This window comes from Cydia splendana, chromosome 12, assembly GCF_910591565.1.
Source record: "Cydia splendana chromosome 12, ilCydSple1.2, whole genome shotgun sequence".
In the NCBI taxonomy this organism is placed as follows: domain Eukaryota; kingdom Metazoa; phylum Arthropoda; class Insecta; order Lepidoptera; family Tortricidae; genus Cydia; species Cydia splendana.
Genome location: NC_085971.1, coordinates 6358228 through 6385620, shown reverse-complemented (window position 1 = coordinate 6385620; position 27393 = coordinate 6358228). Strand labels below are relative to the sequence as shown.

The following is a 27393-nucleotide window of genomic DNA, read 5'->3' as shown; positions in this document are numbered from 1 at the left end:
TAAAATATTAATGTTGTTTTAGCCTTGAGGTTTTTGAGAACAAGATTGGCAGTATTTGAATAACATTCTTCAAAATCAAATGATTTGACTATATTTTAATACATTTTTAAAATGTTGAATAACTTACCGATAATTCATCTATTTTTTTTAATTACTAGGATGAAGATATAGAAGGCCCCGATTTTGTACCAGGATCATCAGGAGAAATTGGTGTAAGTTGTTTTTTATAAAAACATGAAACCCTCGGGATATTATATACAAATTTGTCCGTAAATATATCACGGGAATAAGGCACAGTGCATAAATCTTTGCGTATCCTAGTACCTGCATTCAAACAAAAGGTTTAATTTTAAATGGCACTAGTATTGTATAAAGATTATTTGGAAACTTTATTTGTTACTCGCGCTCGCTTAGAAAAGTAATTAAATGCTGATTAGTGATTACTCTGGCTAAAAATTTATTACCATTAATTTTGTTCGCTGATTGCAGACTCCTAATTTGAAAACAATTAGACAGGAAGCCTGTACTTACACAGATAAAATGTCTGTAAGCGTTATCTATCTCCTATGTTAAAACAATATCTAATTTTAATACGTTTCAGAGATAACAAGGTTATTTTTTAAATATAAAGAAAACAATTATACATTATGTTCCTCTACTGACATTGTAGTTATAGATATTTCCTAAGTATTATTATATATAGTCGTCTAGTACCCACAATACAAGCCTTATTAAGTTTACTGTGGGGCTAGTTAGGTCGGTTTGGGTACATAACCGTCTTTTAATTTTTTTAAATAAAACTACATATAACTTGCAGAAATGTGAATGCTCTGAGTCGACCATATCAAGTTTGCTTGCGTCTATGCCCGAAATGAGAGGACCGCCAGGAAGTCCGGGGCCACAGGGTGACCAAGGAGAAACTGGACTAGCTGGCCCACGGGTAAGAAAGCTTTAGCTTTACCTTTTATTAATTAAGTAATTAAATTCCAAAAGTTATCAATCGTCATAAAAGTTAAGTTGCATATAATTACTAGTAGTAGTCAGTCACATGTTAAACTTAATTAAAGTCATGTAAAAAATAGTACCTACAAATATAATCAGGAACTACGGCTTAGGCATTTGTGAAATAAATCGCAGAGCAGTTAACATGTCGCAGAGCAGTTAACATATGTAGAGAAGAAGAAATATTCATATGCAAGGAACCACTTGATATAGGTATGCAGGCAATAATACTTACTTCAATGAAGCGTGCACCAATTTTAAATTCACAAAATAATTTTAATTATTATACATTTTGACAAAAACGTAAGGAAAAGCAAGCCAAGTTAAAAGTAGATGGTCTGTAAGAGAGATAATATGAAACGAAAGCAAGTGAATGACAGGTGACATCGACAGCGGTACCTTGAAAGTAAAAGACATGCGGCGCTGACAATACACAAACGAATGATGATTAATTTTGACGAAAATAAGTCCTCCTTAATATAATGTTTATTTTATTATTTAAACTCTATGGCACGATACAATCGTTTTGTATTAAATTCTAGGGTGCACCAGGTGAACCTGGACCAAGAGGGCACACTGGACACGCAGGACCAAGAGGAGAAGATGGAAGCCCAGGAAGAGCCGGGCCTCCAGGACGCGATGGTGAACCAGGCAAGAGAGGAGAACCGGGACCAGTTGGGCCTCCAGGGCCGCTGGGACCCCCTGGAATTTGTACTGTGATGAAGGTGATACATTATTATGGTTTAATTTAGACACGCAAATACTGAGGCTGCTTTGTTTAGTAATGGTTGCATCTTGACTCAAAACAAGAATTATCACATATAATGATACAATTTTCTTAGATATATTTTATTAAAAGCGGTGGTGGTCGAGTGGATATGACGTCCGACTTTCAACAACATCGTGAGGAAACCTGCATACATCTGCGAAGAATCGCAGGTGTATTTGAAGTCCTCAATCCGCATTGGGCTAGCGTGGGGGCTATAGCCCAAGCCCTCTCGCGCATGAGAGGAGGGCCTGTGCCCAGCAGTGGGACGTATGTAGGCTGAATTATTATTATATTATTTTTCTTATAATCTTTACAAATTGTTTTTTTTGTCCAGTACGTAAATTGTTATATTCTTAGAAACAATAAATGTTAGAACGCCTATTGACAGGGAACTGAAGAAAAAAAAGAAGTAGCCATACCGGGTGAAAGAGGTCCACCTGGACCAATTGGTCCCCCGGGTCTTAGAGGACCGGAAGGAGAAAGGGGCGCAAAAGGAGAAACTGGAACCAATGGAGACAAAGGTGATCAGGTAACATGATAACATTATTTTTATTAAGTAACAGTGCATTTGACAGGAAGGACAAGCGATGTAGAAAATTATTGAGGGCGCCACTTCCTACGTAACTGTCACATATTTGACGTAAAATGATTAATGATATGATAATGATGATGATAATATGGCAACAATTTAGTATGAGAATTTTTTAGTTCCATTTTGTTTAATTTCTACTATTTTATGTCGCACTATATTATGTAACGTATAATAATATTATACCTATCCCTAACCGTTTCAACCATTCGGTGTTATACTGGAACAAGGCCACAATTTAAATGACCTTACCATATTATACGCACCTTCATTCGAATTCAGTTATATACCGATGAAGTCATTTTATGATTTGATGATTGTAATTTGGTAATGTTACCGTCATATATTTGAATCCAGATACGATGAAGATAGACTACAAGTTTAGATAGGGCTCGCTCAATTTAAGGACTAACGTGTTCTTGATGAAACCTAATTTCGAGAATTTTATTGATGTTTTCATGTTTCCTTTCCTCCTTAATAATAGCTATTTTTTACCAGTTCTTATTCTTTTCATTCCTATCATAGGGAACAAAAGGAGAAAGAGGAGAACCCGGTGAAGATGGAAGAGACGGGACTCCAGGCACACCTGGAAGTGACGGGCTACCCGGTCATAATGGACAAAAAGGTTATGATATGTTCTTGCGATCGAGTATTTAAGAAGCCTTCATGTCTTATGACAACACCTAGGTATTTACGAATCATACCTATGGCAATGGCACTGCTGCAAAAATATATTATAGCAAGCACAAACAAAACATAAAGCATAGTAATCAAGTACAGTTTTTTTTTTAATGTTTTATTTTTTTATTAATAATGATTAAAAAAGGTTAGTAACATGATTAGTGAATAATGATTCTAAGTTCTAAGCAAACGTCAAACAAAATTATTACTAATTTTTAATAATATCGTTCTCGTTTTACTGTTATTCGAATTGAATTTTAAATAACATAATTATAATTTATATATTACAGGCGATACTGGCATCATCGGTCCACCCGGTATGGCCGGCATGCCAGCTAAATTAACATCATTGTTAACAGAAGAGATAGATCCTAAAGAGAGTAAGTGTTTACATACCACGTACCTAATACCTACTATAACTCAATCTCAACATAATTTACTTAGATCTAAAGTACAGAGCTGTAAGTAGACTACTGAATCTATCACTCACATTTTTAGCTTTGCCGATGCTTCTTATCAGATGTGAGGGATTAGGAGTCTCTGAACTAGAAACTGTCTACTACCTACATTTTAACTAAATGTAAACAAATCCATAACAATGATATCCACAATCCCGGGAACGCATCACGACCGTCTGCTCACGGGGGTTAGGTACCGTGAAAACCGAAATACGCAAATTGCGGGATCTTTCTCTTTTACTCCAATAAAGACGTAGTTAGAGTGACAGAGAAAGATCCCCGCAATTTGCGAACTTCGATTTTGCGGTTATAGCCCAGTGCTCAGCGAGCTGCGTTCGGAGAAGGGCCTGTACTTACTATTGAAAAATTTGATAATCAATAATATATTCACACAATAGACTACTTAGTACAAAGTTGGATTTGACAATTTTTTTTCACAAAGTATTTTTTTACAAGCCAACAAACAACTACACATTTAATTCTCTATCAATCAAACCAGATCACGTACAAGTAATAACGTTAGCCGATTGATTTCCCTTCATTTTTTCTTTTATTTCCCCTCAAAGATTCCATCCCTCTGACCTGTCGAATTGGCATTAGGTACTTAATGAGCAAACGTCCAAAGCTCTGCTGTAGCTGCGTCCTTTACAGATCATGTAGGGTTAGAAAGAGGCAGATTGAATATTGATCCCCCGACTAGAAGAAATAAGTAGTTGTATAATTTTTCGGTTGGAAGCAACTCAACGAGGCCCTTTTTTATCTTAATAGCATTATTTTCTTTTATCCTTTTTTTAGCATGATTCCAAGTAATTTGGCATTGTTTTCTTATAGGTTAGTTTTAAAAGGTTTTATTAATTTATTTGTATTTGTAGAGGCTGAAATTGCTGATTTATTGAGAGGACCAAAGGGGGAGAAGGGAGATTATGGCGTCAAGGTGAGCGTTAATTTGTGTTTAGCATAATTACTAGAATTAATAGAACTATTAGGAAAAAATATAATTCTTAACATAAAATCTTTTTTCCAATATTTCAGGGTGACAGAGGGGATGACGGGATAAATGGACTACCGGGAAACGACGGTAAAGATGGCCGAGACGGAACACCGGGAGAGCAAGGTCCACATGGATCAAAAGGGGAGCATGGACCAGCCGGACCAAGAGGTCATAAAGGGGACCGTGGAGAACCTGGACCACCCGGTAACACTCCTGCTGCTGCCATTACGTTAACTAAGGTGAGTGATTATTTTAATAATGAAAACAATTCGAAATCGATAGTTCTTCCAATCTTTGACATTTGCATTATAACAATATAATTAATTAAAATTCGTTATTTTGCGTTTGCATTTTGTAAATTTGTGTGTCAAAAATTACTACTTAGTTGTAATTTTATTAGTCACTTAATAGTATTTTTATTTATTTTATTACAATATCATGAAAACATGTATATTACAGCTTATGAACTAGCACAAGATCAAACACAATTTTACACAGCATGTTTACTATCAAAGCATAACATAATATTACATAGAATGTTCCGTGATGGGAAAATATAACATAAATAAAAATATTATTATAAGGTAGTGATAAACTTGACATTTCATTAGATATAAACATTAAATTATATTATTACAAAAGAATCAAACATAAATAAAGAGAATGTCAGCCAAGCATTTCTTAAACCTAGCAATCTATATATCTACTAGTATAGTATGTATATCATAATGATCAAGGCTACTAAATCGTTATATTTGTTTTAAGGGTGATAAAGGATCGCATGGACACCCCGGAAAGGCGGGCCCAAAAGGAGATCTTGGCCCTAAAGGCGAACAAGGTACGCCGGGACAAAATGGACCTAAAGGAGATAAAGGAAATATTGGACCTCCGGGACCTATAGTAAGTATCCAGCCCAGTCTGTTTAGAAAACAAGTTACTTACTTTTTTTTTTTTATTAAAGTGCACTGGATGACCATGTCGGTATAAAGGTGCTTAAAATATCTGGGGTTAATAAATACGATTACCTGTACCTACGAGTAGACTTCAATTTTGATAAACAATAAGTCTTAAAATTACTGATGCACCGGATATTCGGTTACTATCCGGTATCCGGCCTATCCGGCCATTATTTTATCATCCGGCCAGATACCGGATAGTGACCTACTATCCGGCCGGATACCGGATAGTAACATTGCATGATTTCGGAGTAAACAAAATTGTAATAAGAAACAGTCAAGGTTATAATCGTACTAGTATAGTTTATTATTTTTTAACCGACTTCAATTTCATAGAAGGAGGAGGTTCTGTATTCGGTTGTGGCTATTTTTTTTTTTTGTTTTTTTTCTATGTACGTTCACCGATTACTCCGACATCCGTAGTCCGATTTGAGTAATTCTTTTTTTGTTTGAAAGGAGCTACCTCCGAGTTGGTCCCATTTTTATTTGGTTCTGTTCTGACGATGGGATCCATGAGGAATTGAGGGAACTCCTCAATTTTTAAAGGCACATGCATGGTGTTTTGGGCGTTTTCTTAAGCAACTCGAGCACTTTCTCCCGAAAACCACTAATTTGATGAAGTAGACCTGATGATGATGATTATTTTGATGATAATGATGATGATTTCTTTAAATGTAAGTATGTTCACCGATTACTCCGGCACCTGTGATCCGATTTGAGTAATTCTTTTTTTGTTTGGAAGAAGTTACCTCCACGGTGTTTCCGTATTATTTTTGGTTCTGGTCTGATGAAGGAATCCATGAGGAATTGAGGGAACTCCTCAATTTTTAAAGGCACGTGTTAAGTGATTTCGGGGTTTTCTAAAGTAACTCGAGCATTTGCTTCCGAAAACCACCAATTTGATGTACTGCAACTGTAGCCTTACCACGAGTTTGACATTGACATATTCGCTAACGTCTTATGCATCTAAATGTAACTTTTTATGCATCTCGCTCACACTAAGGTTAGTACGAGCGAGATGCATAGGAAGTAAGTTACACACATGCTAGCGAATATATCAATGTCAAACTCGTGGTAAGGGGCTATTCATAAATTACGTCATTTCAAATTAGGGGGGGGGGGGTCTGGACATCGGATGACGGTAGCATGAAGTAGGAGGAAATGGGGGCTTTTGAAGCATGATTTTTGGATGATTATAGGGGGGGGGGGGGGTCAAAAATCGTCAAAAATCGATGACGTAATTTATGGACAGCCCCTAAGCTGGTAAGGCTATTACTGATCGGGGGTTAGGGTTAGGAGTTAAGGGGTCAGAGATTAACGGGTCGGGGAATGGCGGTTGAAGGGTTGCTGGTTCAGGATCGAGGGGTTCCTGGATCAGGGGTTGATGTGCTGTGAGGTCGAGTGATCGGGGGGCTGAGGGATTGGGTCAGTGGCGGGGCGGGCGGATGGATTTAGTTGACAGGAATTATAATTTCCCAGACGGACTCGAGAAAATTCCTGGTTCAGGGTCGAGGAGTTCCTGGGTCAGGGGTTGATGCGCTGTGAGGTTGAGTGATCGGGGCGTTGAGGGATTGGGCCAGTGGCGGGGCGGAGGATGGATTTAGTGTAGTAGTGACAGGAATTATAATTTCCCAGACGGACTCGAGAAAATTCCTGATGACATACATATTTATTAAAGTAATAGGTACACGAATTTAGTGTTAAACATGATCTTGTTTTTCATTCATGCGTCGCGCTCTTACCAATGCGTTAAAAACTTAAAACGGAAAAATAAAAACTTTTTACAAAAAAAAGCAAACCGACTTCAAAAAGGATGAAATAAAATATTATCCTTTTTGAAGTCTATGCGTTACCAACTGATATGTTTGAAGTCGGTGCCAAGCCAAGTAGTAACAATACCAGTCAAAATAATCAGCTTTATGGCTATAAATCCCATTAGAACTGCACTAATACCTATTACAAATGTGTAAGTAATTTTGTCTGCCTCTTTGTCGCCTTTTCAAGGCTAAACAACTGAACCGCTTTAGGTGAAATTTGGCAAGAAGGTAAATTTCTTAAATTGTTTTATATTTTGAAATGTAGTCCTCTGGATAAGGGACGGGAAATTACTCAGTCCCAATCTCACACTTGCGTGCTATAGACTGTTCGAGCATTAGTAAGAAATGCTCTTTAAAAAATACGACGAAAAAAAATGCATTGGATTTCCACTAATGTGCCGACAAACATGGTACAGACTGCGCCAAGAAGGTTTGATCGTGTGTTCTGAGGTGTGTTCTTAAGCCTCCTCCACACTCGTGCGCGAATCGCGGCGCAAAGCCGCGAACGCGAGTGTGGAGTCCTGAACGCAGACCTGCGAAATCGACTCCACACTTCGCGGCTTCGCCCGCGATTCACGCGCATAGTCTGGAGGGGGCTTTAGATACAATCGACGTCAAAGCTATATTTACACTTTTGCACCTTACTCCTTTGTAATAAGGCGAAAAGTGTAAACATATTTTTAACGTCGACTGTACCTACAGAAAGTACGTTCATTGTCGTCGTGTAAGGCAATCCAACGTAGGTACATCCTTATCGAATCGAACCAAAATCATGGTATGCTTCAAAATTTGACTTGGCACCGACTTCAAACATATCAGTTGGTAACGCATAGACTTCAAAAAGGATAATATTTTATTTCATCCTTTTTGAAGTCGGTTTGCTTTTTTTTGTAAAAAGTTTTTATTACCGACTTCAATTTCATAGAAGGAGGAGGTTCTGTATTCGGTTGTGGCTATTTTTTTTTTCTATGTACGTTCACCGATTACTCCGACATCCGTAGTCCGATTTGAGTAATTCTTTTTTTGTTTGAAAGGAGCTACCTCCGAGTTGGTCCCATTTTAATTTGGTTCTGTTCTGATGATGGGATCCATGAGGAATTGAGGGAACTCCTCAATTTTAAAGGCACATGCATGGTGTTTTGGGCGTTTTATTAAGCAACTCGAGCATTTTCTCCCGAGAACCACCAATTTGATGAAGTAGACCTGATGATGATGATTATTTTGATGATAATGATGATGATTTCTTTAAATGTAAGTATGTTCAGCGATTACTCCGGCACCTGTGATCTGATTTGAGTAATTCTTTTTTTGTTTGGAAGAAGTTACCTCCAAGGTGTTTCCGTATTATTTTTGGTTCTGGTCTGATGATGGAATCCATGAGGAATTGTGGGAACTCCTCAATTTTTAAAGGCACGTGTTAAGTGATTTCGGGTTTTCTAAAGTAACTCGAGCATTTGCTTCCGAAAACCACCAATTTGATGTACTGCAACTGTAGCCTTACCACGAGTTTGACATTGACATATTCGCTAACGTCTTATGCACCTAAATGTAACTTTTTATGCATCTCGCTCCCACTAAGGTTAGTTCGAGCGAGATGCATAGGAAGTAAGTTACACACATGCTAGCGAACATATCAATGTCAAACTCGTGGTAAGCTGGTAAGGCTACTGATCGGGGGTTAGGGTTAGGAGTTAAGGGGTCAGGGATTAAGGGGTAGGGGAATGGCGGTTGAAGGGTTGCTGGTTCAGGATCGAGGGGTTCCTTGATCAGGGGTTGATGTGCTGTGAGGTTGAGTGATCGGGGGGCTGAGGGATTGGGTCAGCGGCGGGGCGGGCGGATGGATTTAGTTGACAGGAATTATAATTTCCCAGACGGACTCGAGAAAATTCCTGATTACATATTTACTAAAGTAATAGGTACACGAATTTAGTGTTAAACATGATCTTGTTTTTCATTCATGCGTCGCGCTCTTAACAATGCGTTAAAACTAAAAATGGTAAAATAAAACTTAACAAAAATAGATATTTTGATGTTATATATAACGTTCGTTATACACCTTGAACGGTATACAAAACAAACTTATACAATATGAGCGTATATAATATGAATATTAGAGTATAAGTTCTTATGTCTTATATTACTTACCCGTTCTAATGGGATTTATAGCCATAAAGCTGATTATTTTTGACTGGTATTGTTACTACTTGGCTTGGCACCGACTTCAAACATATCAGTTGGTAACGCATAGACATAAAAAAGGATAATATTTTATTTCATCCTTTTTGAAGTCGGTTTAATTTTTTTTGTAAAAAGTTTTTATAAAACAATTTAAACATTCCACTCACTTGCACGCGCACTCATTTCGAACCTAGAAATGAGTCCGCGCGAACGTTCACTACGAAACAGGTAAAAATCTGCATAATGCGCACCTGAAAAACCGAAATGTAGGTATAGTTCCGCTGGCCGAATATCCGGTATCCGGTATCCGGCCAAATAACTATCCGTTGCGTCTCTACTTAAAATATTACCAAATACACTACCTATAAAAGGTTACCTTCGATGTGATTTACTCCCTTATTCATCAACATTACAAGACTCAATTAGTAAATTTTTGTTTTATCCTTTTTTAACAAATACAAAAGTCAAAATTACAGATTAAGACCAAATATTAATATTTATTTAAAGCCTGTACTTTGTAGCGCATTTATAAATAACATTTAACATAAATAAGACAATTAAAACTAAACACCATCTAAGTTTAGCTCTCATATCATATTGTATTTAGAAATACATATATGGCAACTCATTCATTCTCTATCCAACTGAAACATTTTGCTCACCTACGTAATATTATTTCCCTTGAAGTAAAATGCTTCCATAATAGATTTTTATTGATGTACTGTTAACTTGATTTACTCACTTTCTATTAGGGGCACAAAGGCGTTGAAGGAAAAAAAGGGTCGACCGGTGAAAAGGGGGAGAAAGGGGAAAGGGCTCAACCCATTGACTTGGCATTGGTAAGATATTTTTTTATTTACCTTGAGGTTAAATTGTTTAACAAATAAATGCTTTGTCACTTGCTACTAACCCGTGCCTTACTTATACATCGCTATTAAATACAAGTTTAACTATTTTTCCAGCTGAAAGGTGAAAAAGGTGAAAGAGGTCAGATTGGGCCCACGGGACCAATTGGTCCACCAGGACCTCTAGGAGCAGCCTCCAATCACACTGCTATTCCTGGACCTGTTGGACCTTCTGGACCTCCCGGACCTCCTGGCCAACCTGGCCTACCCGGGTCCCCTGGATTGACTATCACAGGACCATTAGGTGGACCAGTGGATGCACTAAATTCTATTTATTATGACAGTGAGTAAAATATTTGTTATTTATTATGTATATCAAATAAAATGGTGTCCAGTTCCATGTAGTTTTTTTTGTATGTTTTATTAAAATTAATCCGGAATTATCATGGACGCCATTTATATTATTGTAATTAGGTTCGTTTTTGAAAACCAACTTACTTCGTGTAATGCTAGTTAGATTCAGAATGAAAAAGTTATTGTATTAATTAGAAATATCTTCAGAATGATTTTAGATTAGCCAAGGTCGGCCAATGGCTTAATAAAAATATAATAATATGTATTTGCATATACTACTGTATTTTTGTATAAGTAATATATTTTTCAGTCGGAGAAGATGACTTCTACACAGCTTCCACAGTGGTTTACAAAAGCCGGACATCATTAATAAAAGTAAGTCATCGTAACTGCCAACTATTCATCCAAACGACAACAAAATAAGTATGTAGGACTAAAAACGGGAGCCTATGGTATTAGTCATCATAGGCTCCCTTGTACTTCTAATTGGCAATGGAGCGAAACACTACTCAGTTTCCTTCTACATTTTAGTTTATACACATTCACACAACTGAAATAAGCTGTTGTGTTATCATACCATACTAAATTAGTATGGGAGAGCCAATTGTCTCGTAACCAATATAATATAACTAGCGACCCGCCCCCGCTTCGCACGGGTTACACAACATCTTAACAAAATATATACCTTAACCTTCCTCAAGAATCACTCTATTGATAAGTGAATTCCACGTGAAAATCCATTCAGTAGTTTTTAGGGTTCCGTACCCAAAGGGTAAAACGGGACCCTATTACTAAGACTTCGCTGTCCGTCCGTCCGTCCGTCTGTCACCAGGCTGTATCTCACGAACCGTGATAGCTAGACAGTTGAAATTTTCACAGATGATGTATTTCTATTGCCGCTATAACAACAAATACTAAAAACAGAATAAAATAAAGATTTAAATGGAGCTCCCATACAACAAACGTGATTTTTGACCGAAGTTAAGCAACGTCGGGCGGGGTCAGTACTTGGATGGGTGACCGTTTTTTTTTTGCTGTTTTTTGCATTATGGTACGGAACCCTTCGTGCGCGAGTCCGATTCGCACTTGCCCGGTTTTTAAGTTTAACGCCAACATACATACAGGCGCGGCGGGGGACTTTGTGGTGACGTGGCCCTTTCGGCCACGACACCAATCCTTTCACAAACAAAAGCAGTCGCTGGTCACTATGTCGACCAAACTGTGTTATTATTTAAAAAATAATTGGCCAAGCACGAAGTCGAGACTACGGTGTTCAAAGCACCGTACGACACATCCCTAGGTGGTTTTAAGTTTGGATACTTATACTAATTTGAAAAAAAAACAAGTTTGATCACGATCGGCTTACTTTATATTTCGTCAACTTTACCTATGTTTCCAAAACCTGTGAATTTTAACTGTCATATACAATACAGGCGGCGTAGCACGGTCGCGTTTTTATCGCTTGTCACCATGCCTGTCACGTTCTAATAAGTATGTTAGTGCAAAAGGGACGCGCATAGTGATAGTCGATAAAAATGCAACCGTGCTGCGCCCGGTCTTCCAAAATTATTTTTTCGTAACAGAACAGTATCTAGATGCTGCTCTCACCGATCTGTTCAAAAATATACATACTGTATACAATTAATACATAAATGTAATGGTACTTAATGAGAAGGAATACTGTTTCGACGAATCAGATACTCTCAGTAAAATCTATAGGTAGATGACGCCATAGCTGTTAATAAATATTAAATGACTTTACTAACTCTATGTGCGCTAATGTGAAAAAAAAAACACAACGAACGAAACAAAAAAAACAAATATGATTCTTACTGAGCACACTGCGATAGTCCATTGGTTGGAAAGCCCGTTCGAAATTTAAACTTATTACAAGGTTGCATTTTGCAGATCTTTTACTCTCTCATACTTATAGTAGGCTATTCAGAAAAAAAATGAAATATCTCACAAAAGTAAGTAAGTAGAATTAAACTTTGTATCAAAGACATAAGTCATAAATTTCAATGCCAAAGTTTTAAGTAAGGATCTTTCTCACTAAAACTACTTCCTAATATGAAATGACCAGTGTAAGCATCAGTTAGCTAGCCCTAAGCAACCAAAGATCAGGCTGCAGTTTAAAAACAAATAAAGAGAGAGTTAACCTGCTAATTTTCCCGCCGTCTCCATACTTGTTTTAGTTGGATATTGACTGGTCAGCTGCCTGTTAGCTATAGTTTTCCCGAAAATCGACAGGACAGAGGTGAAAAATTTTGTATGAAAACTTGCAACTTTAAATGCATTTTTTATCGAAACTATTGCATTCTAAAATGAAGTCAAAATCAGTCCATTGACTCAATTTTTTGCAAGCTTTCTAATGGTACCTCACACGATTCTTACAATTGAAAATAAAATTCAGCCTAACCCTCTAACCCCCTAAATTTCCCCCTAAAATCAGAAATAAGCAGTTTCGACTTATTCACAGTGTTAGTGATAGTACTTGCCATAACTATTCCAAATTTCAGGTACCTACATCAAACGGTCTTTGAGAAAAACGCATTTAACCGATTTGCAAGACCGAAGTGATCCCATAAGAGCACCGTGAACAAAGTTTTGTACGGTGCTCTAAAAACGTGAAAATCCGTTCAGTAGTTATTGAGTTTAATGCCAACATACATACTGGCGCCGCGAGGGACTTTGTTTGAGTGATTGATAGATAATAAAGGATAAAAAACAGACTATTTAAAGTTTAATATTTCTTTGTTACAGAGAACCGAAAGCACGCCTCTAGGAACCTTAGCCTTCGTCTTACAAGAGGAAATTCTTCTTTTACGGGTCCAAAATGGGTGGCAATATGTCCGGGTATATTTTTTCGTTTCCTTAATAAGAATGTTTCCTTTGTTAATTCAATGTTGCGTTTTGATTATGAGAATCCCTAATGAGCGCTCAAGGCACTTTGTATATATTTCTTTTTTGAAAGAAGCTATGTTAAACTGAAATAACATATTTCAGCATGTTATTTCAGTTTAACATAGCTTCTTTCAAAAAAGAAATATATACAAAGTGCCTTAAAAATTTGAATGAATTAATAGTTGGTTCTAATATTTTACAGTTACAGGGAGAGCGATTCGAACTTTATATCCTGTTACGGATGGGTTATAGTCTATAACTTATAGATATGATCTGTCAGTTGTCAACAGTGATATTTCTTCAACCAGAAAGCTGACAGATCCATAACTGTTTCATAAGAAAACTAAAAAGTACGGTACGAATCGCCCTCCTGGTAATGTTTTTTTTTTTGTTACAAAAATTAACGACGGAAAGGCATTAGGTACATGTTAAAAAGATTTTTCTTGGCATTCAGCATCATTTTTGTTCCATTACTAACTTTAATATTTATATCGGGTGGAATAGGACGAGGGCCTTTTATGGAAACGGGGAATTTTTAAGGCTACGTACTTTATTTTTAACCGACTTCCATTTCATCAAAGGAGGAGGTTCTGTATTCGGTTGTGGCTGTTTTTTTTTTTTTATGTAGTACGTTCACCGATTACTCCGACATCCGTAGTCCGATTTGAGTAATTCTTTTTTTGTTTGAAAGGAGCTACCTCCGAGTTGGTCCCATTTTAATTTGGTTCTGTTCTGATGATGGGATCCATGAGGAATTGAGGGAACTCCTCAAATTTTAAAGGCACATGCATGGTGATTTGGGTGTTTTCTTAAGCAACTCGAGCATTTTCTCCCGAAAACCACCACTTTGATGAAGTAGACCTGATGATGATGATTGTTTTGATGATAATGATGATGATTTTTTAAATGTAGTATGTTCAGCGATTACTCCGGCACCTGTGATCCGATTTTAGTAATTCTTTTTTTGTTTGGAAGGAGTTGCCTTCAAGGTGTTTCCGTATTATTTTTGGTTCTGGTCTGATGATGGAATCCATGAGGAATTGAGGGAACTCCTCAGTTTTTAAAGGCACGTGTAAAGTGATTTCGGTGTTTTCTAAAGTAACTCGAGCATTTGCTTCCGAACACCGCCAATTTGATGTAGTGCAAGTATCGCACTAATATGCCAGTACGAGCGAGATGCAAAGAAAGTAAGTTACACACACGCTAGCGAATAAATCAATGTCAAACTCTTGGTAAGCTGGTAAGGCTACTGATCGGGGGTTAGGGTTAGGAGTTAAGGGGTCGGGGATTAAGGGGTCGGGTAATGGTGGTTGAAGGGCAGCTGGTTCAGGGCCGAGGGGTACAAGGTACATGGATCAGGGGTTGATGCGCTGTGAGGTAGAGTGATCGGGGGTGTCGAGGGATTGGGTCAGTGGCGGGGCGAAGGATGGATTTAGTGTAGTGACAGGAATTATAATTTCCCAGACGGACTCGAGAAAATTCCTGATTACATATTTATTAAAGTAGGTACACGAATTTAGTGTTAATCATGATGTTGTTTTTCATTCATGCGTCGCGCTCTTAACAATGCGTTAAATAAAACTAAAATAGGAAAAATAAAAACTTTTTACAAAAAAAAAGAAAACCGACTTCAAAAAGAATTAAATAAAATATTATCCTTTTTAAGTCTATGCGTTACCAACTGATATGTTTGAAGTCGGTGCCAAGCCAAGTAGTAACAATACTCGCCAAAAATAATCAGCTTTATGACTATAAATCCCATTAGAACTGTACTAATAACTACATATTATAAATGTGTAAGTAATTCTGTCTGCCTCTTTGTCGCCTTTTCATGACTAAAGAACTGAACCGCTTTAGGTGAAATTTGGCAAGAAATTAAATTCCTTGAATTGTTTTATATTTTGAAATGTACTCCTCTGAATAAGGGACGGGAAATAACTTCAGTCCCAATCCCACGCTTGCGTGCCGACAAACATGGTACGGACTGTGCCAAGAAGGTTTGATCGTGTGTTCTGATGTGTGTTCTTAGGTACAGTCGACGTCAAAGATATGTTTACACTTTTGCTCCTTACTCCTTTGTAATAAGACGAAAAGTGTAAACATATTTTTAACGTCGACTGTACCTACAGAAAGTACGTTCATTGTCGTCGTGTAAGGCAATCCAACGTACATCCTTATCGAATCGCACCAAAATCATGGTATGCTTCAAAAGTTGGCTTGGCACCGACTTCAAACATATCAGTTGGTAACGCATAGACTTAAAAAGGATAATATTTTATTTCATTCTTTTTGAAGTCGGTTTTCTTTTTTTTTGTAAAAAGTCTTTATTCACATAATAATCACGATAATATTTATAACCGTTTCTTAAACATTAGTGCAAACATCTGCATGTTACAACCCTAGCAAGTAGATCCGAACTTCGAATGTAGTCAAGTTAATGCCATGCTGATGACATGTGTCAATTTAAAACTTTGTAATGGCAGGGTTGTCACTGATATAATAATATTTCATTTTAATGATTTTGATTTACGTATATTCCAGATGGGTTCCATGTGGAACGTCCAGCCCTCATCAACGACCACTCGACCCCAGTGGCATGACGCTGCACCAGTAACGACGCGATCCCCAAGGGCTAACATTGTCGCAAGCACCGACAGACCTCCGAGGATGAGACCACGACCACCACGGCGTTTAAAGACGAATTACGTTAGTATTATACTTTCACAATTTGTAAAAATACAATCTTGACATTAGAGAACAGTATAATAGATATCTTTCAAACTCGAAGTGTAGGATGACACCTGTCATTTCAATACAAATTTGTGAGATTAAGGTTATAATTTTTTTATTTTTTGAAATTTGATTCATGCAGGCAACAAGGCCCATATTACAAATACCTTACAGACTAACATACATATGTATTTTATAAACTTAAAACTAATACTATTTAGTCAACAAAACGGCGTGGCTCCGTTGCATCGGCTGCTCTTGTGTCGGATTCGGCAGTTTGCCCCGGAACCTCCGAAACACGACACCTTTCGGCCAGAATTATATTATTATATGGAGATGACACCTGTCGAGTTTGTAAAATATTTCAAGACAACCTCCATACAACACCGCGATCCTCGAGTGCCTTTACGATGAGTGTTATACGATGTTTTTATTTTGGTTATGAATTATATTACATTACCGGTATTAAACACAAATTTGGAGTTATTTGGAGGTGACAGTATCATACGCAAATAAGTAAATAACTAACATGTAATAATATTATTTAGCACCATCTACAACAATGACGATTCTCATGACGTTGTATAGGGGTTGTCACTTAGACATACCTAGTCTCCTCTATTTACTAAACCCTGGTAACATATAACATCACTGGAAATTCTCTTATCTTTATCGTTGAATACTAATAAGTAAATCATTTATTTACAAACAAGTATACAGTGGTATTACTAAAAGAAATTAATAACTAGCTTAAATCTCATATAGGCCCTTGAGGCATTGTACCGAGGATGCTGGCGGCATTTCCTCGCTGTATCGCAATGCTGATACGTTTCGCGTTCGCTTCGCGATTTCTGCGAACAACTTATGCTCGCTGGGACCCCATATTACTAATTACCTGATATCATTTCAGATTCGTCTAATAGCGTTAAACAGCCCATACACGGGTAGAATGTTAAGTGAGACTAATTCTAGTTTTAGTTTCTACGCTATAGCAAATGACTGCAGAAGGCAGGCCCAAAGACACAATATCAGCGGTCACTTTGAGCCTTTGCTCGATTATAGGTAAGGATAAAAAAAGGTTAGTTCCCGATTCCCCGGATTCTTGTTACGCTCGGTTTGCGCGCGTACTTTGCTTGATTTCGCATTTGAGGCTTAGCCGGTGTGAGGTGACGCTGACACACTCCACTGACTCGCTGCCGCTTAGGTTGAATCAGCAGTCATGCGAGCTTTCAGTGCTATTTTGCCTCTCCTTTGTAGTCTCCTCTTCCTAGTCCTTGCTGCAGGATCTGCTGCCTGGAGTTACCACAAGTATCAGTATCAGATTTGCCAGATTCTTGTTTCGCCGGATTCCTGTTTCGCCGGATTTACTTTAGTATGGTACAACTCCAAATCCTAATATACATACGAGAATCCGACGAAACAAGAATCCAGCGAAAGTATATAGAATCCGGCGAATCGGGAACTAACCAAAAAAACTTGCGCAGCTCAACACGAACAGTTGAGTTGGATTGCCACAGCATGCAACTTTAGCTGAATATTTATTTTGTTTCTTAATGTTCAAGGATATTTACTATCTTCCAGGGATGGTGGCTTAGAGAATCTTGTAGATAAAAAATACCATCAACTACCAGTAGGAAACATGTTTGGAGACATGCTTTTTAACACATGGAAAGACATGTTTTATGACCTGGGTCACATTCTTCCGACTGCAAACATCTTTGGGTTCAATGGGAAAAGTATATTTATTGACCCAAACTGGTAAGTGTTTACATTTAAATTAGTTGAAAAAAAGTTTTAAAATATATAATTATGGACATATTTTCTAATTTATGTGTGTCAGATGCACAAAGGTTAACTGGAAAAGATCAAGATTTTTTATTGTTACAAGCGTTAGAAACTTTAAAAAAAAACATTTTGTTTTTATTCCTACCTCGTATAATCATTAAGATAATCAAAAAATTCAAACAAGGGGGCATAGCCATAGTAAAATATATTTAGACCAAATAATTAAAAATTAAAACATAGCGTTTGTCTTTAGGATGACAATTTTAATAATGTTTATATGTTTTAGGCCTGAACATAAATTATGGCATGGATCTAACACACTAGAAGTGGGCGAGAAGGCCAACTGCCAAGACTGGATGAGCGAGAGCCCTAAACATTTTGGGACTGCGTCAACGCTTGCCAAAAATAGGTTGCTAGAGAGAGAACTGTAAGTGTAATATGTATATATAAATTACTCATTATCTTTTTTCTACGACGTATATACACGGTGTAACATGAGGAAACCGAATAATTTTAACCACGCATTTCTGAGGTCAAAGAAGGAAAAAATGTAATATGAGTTTAGGTCAATTTCGCCAAAAAAAAATTTTTTTTTATTGTTTTTTTAAATTTTTTGAATGTATTTGTACATAAAAATAAATGTTATTGGTGAACTTGTTACTTAAAATTGATTTTTACATTTTTTTTTCGCAATACCTTCTTTTTGCAAAGTGGTACTTGTCACTTTTTGACATCTATCAATAAGGATATTTAGACTACGTCCCATAGCAGCAACATTACCATCAAAAAAGCCTTTTACATTATGTATTACATTATGTAAAAACAAAAACTTGTTTATTTTTAAATTAATATTATCTCTGAAACTAGGCGTTTTAAAAAAAAAGTTTATAGGACATATTTGTCTCTAAATATGATCAGGAATACGCTGTTAAAATTATTCGGTTTACTCATGTTACACCGTGTATGTCGGCGGCCGATCGTAAGATCAGGCATATCGTGAAATTCCTAGGCATATCGAGAAACGTGAAAATCTTTGACTCGTTCCCTGAGTCGATGGAGCGCGGGGCTCCTATTTCTGGGCAGTTTGCCCTTCGGGCATCTGAAGCAACCTAACGAACCTATCCTACCTATATATTGGTTTGATGTGACTATCGTCAAAACATTACACAGGAACATTACGATCTGCCTGATCGTACGATCGGCCTACGACATATATATGGCCATTGTTGAATAATATTAAACTCTTAGCCTGATTAACATTAAAGTTAGAGGGTATCATTCTACTCCTTTCCGTTCTCATTTTACCTCTGTAGATGACAGTATCTAAGTAAGTAAGTTTGTTTGGATGTTTTCCCCAATCACGCAAAAACCGATTTCGGCGAAAAGTCTACAGGCCGTTTATAAGTTATATCATATGTTGGTTGGTATCTTGGCTTGGTCTCTCTCTGTTACTTATAAAATATGAGATAAACTGTTATCTTTGTTACTTATAAAATATGACATAAAAGTCAGTATATAGGTACACTCAAAATATGGGTGCACTATTCATCTCAAAAATATGTCCCATAGCTCTTATATCAGCGAATTAAGAACTATGGGCCCGATTCGGATTTTGAAATAGACATCTATTAGACATCTTTTAGACATCACCAAGATACGATAACGATATGTTTAAGATCTAACCTGTCAAATATGACATTTGCGCGATTCTGGAGATACTCTTGAACGATTTCCTCAGGATATGACTTAGAGATCCAATTCACATCTAATAGATATCTTACGCTATCTAACGTAAAAGTGACATTGGTTGCCCGAATTGCGCTGCAAAAGAGAATAGTTGATATCTAAACTATAACGTATCTAGAATGGATCTAGTACGTGTCGTCTCTTGTGAATATCTTGAAGTTCGAATAAGGCAGTTTGTTACTTATAAAATATGACATTAAAGTCAGTAGGTACAGTCAAAATATGGGTGCACTAATCATCTCAAAAATATGTCCCATAGCTCTTATGTCAGCGAATTAAGAACTATGGGACATACTTTTTTGAGTGAGTTATCTACACCCATATTTCCACTTGACTGTACATGAGTATAACTGGAGAAAGGAACTAGAGCTTAAAACATATACGCGGACAAAGCGGGCCCAAACTAATATTAATAAAAAATTATGAGCAAAGTCAAAGAACTTATTTAATGTCATTGTAATTTCAGGCACCCGTGCAGCAGCAAATTCATTGTGTTGTGCGTAGAAGTAACACCAAACCTGCCTAGAAGACAAAGGCATATACCGTAAGTCTTTAACTTCAATTTTATAATATACATTTACATATATTAATATCAGGTGCCAAAGTATCGGTAAGGTCTTCTGGCCGAAGGGTGTGGTGTTTCGGCGGTTCCGTGGGAATCTGCCAAATCCCACACCGGAACATGCGACACAACTGACAACCGCCGTGTCGCCGAAATAATTTTTAGCTTGTAAGATTTTTATTATTGTATGTATGTTAGTTTGTAAGGTTATCTATGGGCCTTAGTTGCCTGATAATAAATAAAATTTAATTTTTGGAGTGAAAACTTAATAAACTAAAATAAAGTATCAATAAATAAAAAGTATTGTATAAATATCCAAAGAATAATAATAATAGTATTTAAGTAAATACCTAAAGTCTTAAATCGTTAATATCTTTTTACGGAAAAATGTTCCGTTAAAACTTTCGTCTTCACCGGACATATTCATGTAACGTATTGCAACAATATATGAAATATCAAAAAATAATATCCCAGCAGAAATACCAATAACTTATTTGGTAAAAAAAATTTGGACGGAGGAATTACTCGGTTAAATATATATACTGATTTGTATTTTTACGTATAAATACCTAACTTAGGAGTGTTTTTAGAGTTCCGTACCTCAAAAGGAAAAAACGGAACCCTTATAGGATCACTCGTGCGTCTGTCTATCTGTTTGTCACAGCCTATTTTCTCGGAAACTACTGGACCAATTAAGTTGAAATTTGGTACACATATGTAAATTAGTAACCCAAAGATGGAGATATTTTTTTTATAATTTTAAATTATATATGTTCGAAGTTATTTATGAAAATACAAATAGCCAAAAAATTACCATTATACCCCCTGTATCTCCGAAACTACTAGGTCTAAAATTTTGAAAAAAATACACAAAATAGATCTTTACCTATAGATGACAGGAAAACCTATTAGAAATGTGCAGTCAAGCGTGAGTCGGAATTATGTACGGAACCCTAGAAACGCGAGTCAGACTGGCACTTGGCCGGTTTTTTTTTGGATATTTATATGTTACTTTCGGCTCATACTATACAATAACCAAGCAAAATTTCATCGACTGAGAAATTAATGCATGGGTCCCCATACAACAACTTGCTTCGTTTCCTACATTATCTGCCGGCACTCCCGGAGTGCAACCCGTAGATTTTTTTTTTAATCAAGTTTTGCCATCAGGTGTATTCTTCAACATTGAAAATTTCATAGCGCAAGTATTAAATAAACAAATTAATTTGAACCCTGAGTTAACAAAATTTTTGCCAGTAAGTGCACATCTCAAAGAATCGAAATCGCGAATTGGCCAATTGTTTATTTTCAACTTTATTGGCACACTATTTTTTTTTGTTTTACAAATAACTAGGCAAGTGTTGTATGTACATCTGTCATAAAAATCGAATTGGATCCTAATTAATAACAGTTATTTTGTTACAGAGCAAGAAGACGAAGAAGGTTAACGTGACCATTTTAAAATTAAGTGCCTTAAAACTTAGTTTGAGAATTACTGTGAACCTCAGATGGTTAGAGTTAGACCAAGAAAAGTCTGCAGCGATTTTGATAGCCCACGCAGTGCAAGTGTTATTTTAAACGTCACGTTTAAAATACCACTTGCACTGCGTGGGCTATCAAAATCGCTGCAGACTTTTTTTGGTCTAACTCTAACTCTGATAGCGCAAACATAAACATGTCAACTTTAAAAACTGTCAATTTGCTTTGATATTGATTAGGCATTACTTGCTTATAGCAAAAAGAATAGATAGTATAGAGGGGTCCTGTCATTGTAAATTGTGTAGTCACTGTAAATTTACTGCCATCTATCGACACACTACTAAAACTCAAAATGAAATCGTATAAAGTTATCAAAAAATGTATATATATGGATAAATGATTTTATTATTTTTATATCATTTTGATCCATGTTCATTCACTGATATCTATGTGTTAAAATTGTTAAATATGAAACGGTGTCGTCACGCCATCTAGCCGAGGATAGGCTAAAGGTGTGTGCGCCATCTATTCGAGAATGACTTTTGCTTGAATTCCGAGGCACGTTTTTTCCTTAGACTTTATTCGTCTTATACGAAGTTACATATGTCTTTGCTTATAGAGATTAGTGCCTACAATGACATGTAACCATGACAACTGTGTATGTTCAAGCAAAATAAATAAATTTAATTGAATTGAATGCACTGTGAGTAGGTATTTTAAAATTTATATAAAATCAAGTAGACAGTTTTAAAGGTCAAATGTGGCCCTTTGCGTTGTGTGTTTCATATTTATATTGTTGTATTAGTATGTTGTATAAAGTACCTAGTAGTTTTTCTTTTACCTATATATAGGTAATATCAAGAGCGAATGAATGCTGACTGTCGTTTGTTATTATAGTCTGTTAAGCCATTTCCGGCAGTAGAAAAAAGCGGCATATTTTAGCGCCTTTTTCTACTGACAAAGTTGTTTGACCGTCTATAGTTGAATATCTTTATGTCAATAACAGCAATTCAACTTTTTTAAATACCTTTTTATTTAAATCTCGCAAATAGCTACATCGATTACGATAAAATTTGGGAGATTTGATGAATAAACAACTAGATTTCTGAGGATGCAGATACTCTCTGCATTTTTTTTAGTGACACCGAAATACAAAGGATTAAAGATGACTCACACTAGACCGGGCCGTGCCGGGACCGAGGCTTCCAACATGTAATTTTCTAGGCGGTTTTCTGTGCGTGGTGCTTTCAATAGAAAACGAAGCGCCGGCCGGAAGCTCCGGCCCGGCCATGGTCCGATCTAGCGTTAGTCACCCTTTATGACACGGGTAATATTTGATAAGAGTATGTGAAATTTGAACTTATAAACACGGACAGACAGAACTTTTCAGTTGCAGTTGAGTTGAAACATTAATGTATAATCTCATGTTTTAATCAATACTCATTTGTTGTTAATTCATTCAAAAAGTAATTATTACATGTAAGTATTTCTTTAACTGGACCTTCATGCCTTTTTTTTGTTTTAAGTGTTACTGAAATATAGCCATTAAAAATACTCGATAAATTAGCATTTTATGTTTAAGCTAGGTAGGTATCTAATATTTTATTAAAAAAATATTTGGGTAAATATTTTTTATGAAAGAGTGTTTCCAAATATTTCATTTTATTTATTTGTCCTACAGATTCACGTACCAATTTTATTGTACATAGTCTACCTTTGTAAACACCTATTTCTATTCCCTTATAAATGTAATGATTGTATTTTTATATTTTATGTGATGATTTTAAGCAAAACCTACCGCGTAGTCACTTGGTTGCCGATACGGACGATTTCGAACTGCGTATGTAGGGTAGTTTAATTGTCTTGACTCTGGATGATAATTGACAGTAAACAGGTATCTTGCTTGAAAACATAGTTACTAATGGACATATTGAATCCATGGATGTAAGTAAAAAGAGGTAGATATGGTACCAGGCGCACGATCGTGAGCCATCAAATATAGGTTCCGGAACCTATATTTAGTTAGTCGTATGGGTGACGCCAACCTGTCAAGTTGTCAAAATCGTTGGATCAAATTTTAGTTTTGTCAACTATGAACGTCACACGTCTACATAAATAAAATGTCATTGATTGAATCTCTAGAATTAATCTATAATTGTGTACATATTATAACTATAATTTCATATTTATGACAGTACATTACATCACTAAGAATCGCACGGATGATATGCAAAATATTTGATTGTAACCAAGATAAAATGAATACGAAAAGCTCTTGTACGTACAGATGTGTCTGTCAGATAAGTCTGGCAGATGAGTCTGATGGACAAATAAGTCAATGTGTGATGGCATTGAGCCACTGATGTGTCAATCGGTGATCTACCCGCAGACACTAACATATGTGCCTAAATGACAACACATGTCATAGATACAGATGTAGGGCATAATTGTTATCCATCGTATTTTCTCGGAAACGTTCATTTTGTCATGCTGATTCAGTCAACCTCAGTACTTTTTGTACCGAGACTGACTGAAATAGCAAGACACCTTCGTGCGTTTCCGTGGAAATACGATGGAAAATATTTATGCACTGCATTCTGTTCTAGCAAAACATAGTATAATATAAATAATTGTTTTTGTAGTCTATCGGTATATTATATTGGTGTACTTAATCGAGAGTGGTGAATTAAATTCCCAGTTTACAATTTAATTACAAATAAGTGACATAAGTTCGGTATATTAACGTTACAATTTAACTTTTTGTATACATTCAAATTATTTTCCTTGTGCCATACGAAAAAACTATAGCTTTACTTTTAATCCTAAGAAAAAAAAGTGAAATGAAATTGAAATAAATTGTTTATTGATCTTAAAGTACGTTTATGTGTTTTCTTACAACCCTCTCAGTTTAGTCATTAGAACTATCTAATCAGTATCATACACGAAAATAAATTGGCGAACTTAAATAAATAAACATATTTAAATGCCTTAAATGGACATGGTACCTATTATACTTATAAGCGTAGTGGCACTACTACTACGTGCTTCAACACATGTAGAGTGGTATCGCTTTTGGGACAACAAATTATATGTATACCTATCACATGTTGAACTTCTTTTGTTAATTACATTGTTTCCTTTTTTTTAAATAAATTATTAACAAACAAGTGTCAAAAGTGACGTTTTTGTTTGAAGAAACGTCAATTCTGACACTTGTTTGACACTGACATATCCAATCCATATCGTTTCAATATCTAGTATTTGACGTATCTCATTGTTCGAATACGGCTGTCAGACGCCACAAAAAGCGTTTTTTTCTGAATGCAGAATGAGAGGATGACAATGGAAAGTTTAACTTCATGGAGCCATGTACAGTGAGTCGACGTCAATGACATGTTTATACTCTAAAGTAAACCTTGTTCCGTTATAATACAGCACAAAATATAAATATTTTTTTAGTAGTCGTAGAGGCGATGCATGTAGGTAGGGTTTATTTGTAGACTTTGTAGGTTTAGAAAGCCGTCCTGGAAGCAGATCAGGCCGCGTAGCCAAGATGCCAATCGCTTACGCTCCGTAGCGATCGAAACGCAACTGTCACTGTCACACTAATATGGAAGAGTAATAGAGACACATAATGCTTTTCGTTGTCGAAGCGATAGCGATTGTAACCTTGGCTAGGCCGGCAGGTATAATTGTGACATAAGCTAATTGGACGAGACATAAATACCTACTTAAGAATGTGTTAATTTATATTCGGTAGAAGTAGTCAAACAATAAATTGGCTATCTATGTGTTCATAACTTGGTAAGTATTACGTGGCATAATATTGGCAAGATATGATGTGATGTGAATAATAAATGCAGACATTAGTAACTCCCTAACGTTTCTTTATAAGTCGGGTAAAATTATTGAGGAAAAATACTACACAGCTAAGATACAAGACATTAATTAAAGCAGTGTTTTTTCTCAATGCAATTTTTATGTACTAAAATGCACTCTCGAAATATCACTACCTCATGCCAACTAGTAGTCGATTCGATTTAAAAAGAGTACATCTTAAAGAGAGAATCTCACACTTGAGGGCTTATTCGGAATAGTAAAATAGAATATTCAATATTTTTTCACGCCACTGTTCGGAAATGTGGCAATAGATGGTCTAAATTTCTAAAACCAAGCTGGAAAGTAGGCAATAGCTGTAGCACCTGAAGCACCACTACTACAATGTTTCATTGTTATCATCATCTGTCATTGGTGACGGTTCGCTACAGCAATGAGTATCATTTAAAAGATAAAAATCAATAAAAGGTCTTTTTTGGCGCAACTTTTTCCTTCAAAAATAAAATTAGGTTATTTATAGGACCAATTTCTTGTTAAAAAAAAAAGAAATGTCAAAACCATTCATTCATTCGGTCAGATCATTCGATTCACGCTTAAGGCGTTTTTTACTTTTGTAGTTGTTTGTGGTTTTTTAGCAAAAACGCTTCTAAGTTAAGAGTCGGTTTGAAGCAAACAACAGAAAAACGCCTCTTAAAAGTGATAAAAAAAGTAAAAAAGGCGGGATCGGATAATACTCACTGAATTGGATAGTGTAAATTGTGTTTGACTAAAAAAGACAAGAAACACGTATCTACGCTCGCTATAAAAATGAGTTCTTCTAGTGAAGAAGATGATATTCTTACGCCGACGCCTACCGAAATTCAAGACACAGCACAGGCAGTGGCTAGTAATTTGCTACCAGAGAAATCGCGGGCTAGTACTTAATAGTTATGCAAATGTTTTCTTATTTCCTCGCAGTAGTCGTGAAAAGCACTATGTAATGCCTCGGCTGGAAACGCTAAAGATGGACTCGTATTATTTGAGGGCCTCCACTGACGTGTCGGCCCTCAAACTCACTCGTCCATCTTTTTGCGGTTTTCCGTCCTCTCCTACAATGTACTAAAGTTTACAAAGGCAAACATGTCTATTTTGTGGCTGTCAAAAAAACAAATGCGCGCCTATTGTCGCATGCGTCCTTATGCCACAAACTTGATGCAAAGGGTACCTAAGATTAACAAAAATTAACCGCACTGAAGAAAATGGACATGGCTTCAAATGTTTTTATTTTATTTTTAGCAACTCTTGGCGAAATCAGCCCTTGTGTTAAAAATTAAACTTTTGAGTTAAAACTAACGCAAAAAGTAAAATGGTATGCCATTTTTTTTCTATGAGCGCTAACACTTTGAATGATACGACCTCCTTGCATGTTGAACCGACCTATTACTTATTCAAGATTATTATTAAGAATTTAAATATACATTTGCGAATAAGGCCACAGGTCCAAAGCCGCATATCTCTAACATTTGCACTAGCGTTAATAAGTTGATTTGTAACCAAATTCAGTGAGTCATTCATTAAGTTCCCGTCTAAGGAACACTTTCAGAGCGCTCGTGCATGTCCCAGTTATCGCGGTTGCCCTGCGATTGCTCATACTTGTGCCGTCCAAAAATACCTGTTACTAACCTATTCATGAATTTGTATGTAGATATTTTAAGATCAAACACTAACTAG

General features: G+C 36.3%; 1 protein-coding gene across 1 annotated transcript; it reads left to right on the top strand.

Annotated features, from left to right (window-relative positions):
• Positions 1-142: 142 nt before the first annotated feature.
• LOC134795360 (collagen alpha-1(III) chain-like) lies at positions 143-21924 on the top strand. Its single transcript, XM_063767188.1, has 19 exons — positions 143-212; positions 818-940; positions 1545-1727; positions 2160-2300; positions 2886-2985; positions 3332-3421; positions 4372-4433; positions 4532-4729; positions 5256-5390; positions 10194-10280; positions 10404-10629; positions 10951-11015; positions 13404-13496; positions 16086-16250; positions 17185-17336; positions 17856-18032; positions 18346-18486; positions 20272-20349; positions 21793-21924. Exons 2-19 carry the CDS (start codon positions 863-865, stop codon positions 21818-21820), a joined length of 2199 nt encoding a protein of 732 aa, XP_063623258.1. The 5' UTR covers positions 143-212; positions 818-862; the 3' UTR covers positions 21821-21924.
• Positions 21925-27393: the final 5469 nt, after the last annotated feature.

Excerpts from the sequence above, each read along its gene's own strand:
- LOC134795360 (XM_063767188.1), top strand. The coding sequence starts at position 863 with ATGCCCGAAATGAGAGGACCGCCAGGAAGTCCGGGGCCACAGGGTGAC. Across the intron at positions 2,986-3,331 it reads CGGTCATAATGGACAAAAAG|GCGATACTGGCATCATCGGT; the intron begins GTTATGATATGT and ends TATATATTACAG. Across the intron at positions 3,422-4,371 it reads AGAGATAGATCCTAAAGAGA|AGGCTGAAATTGCTGATTTA; the intron begins GTAAGTGTTTAC and ends TTGTATTTGTAG.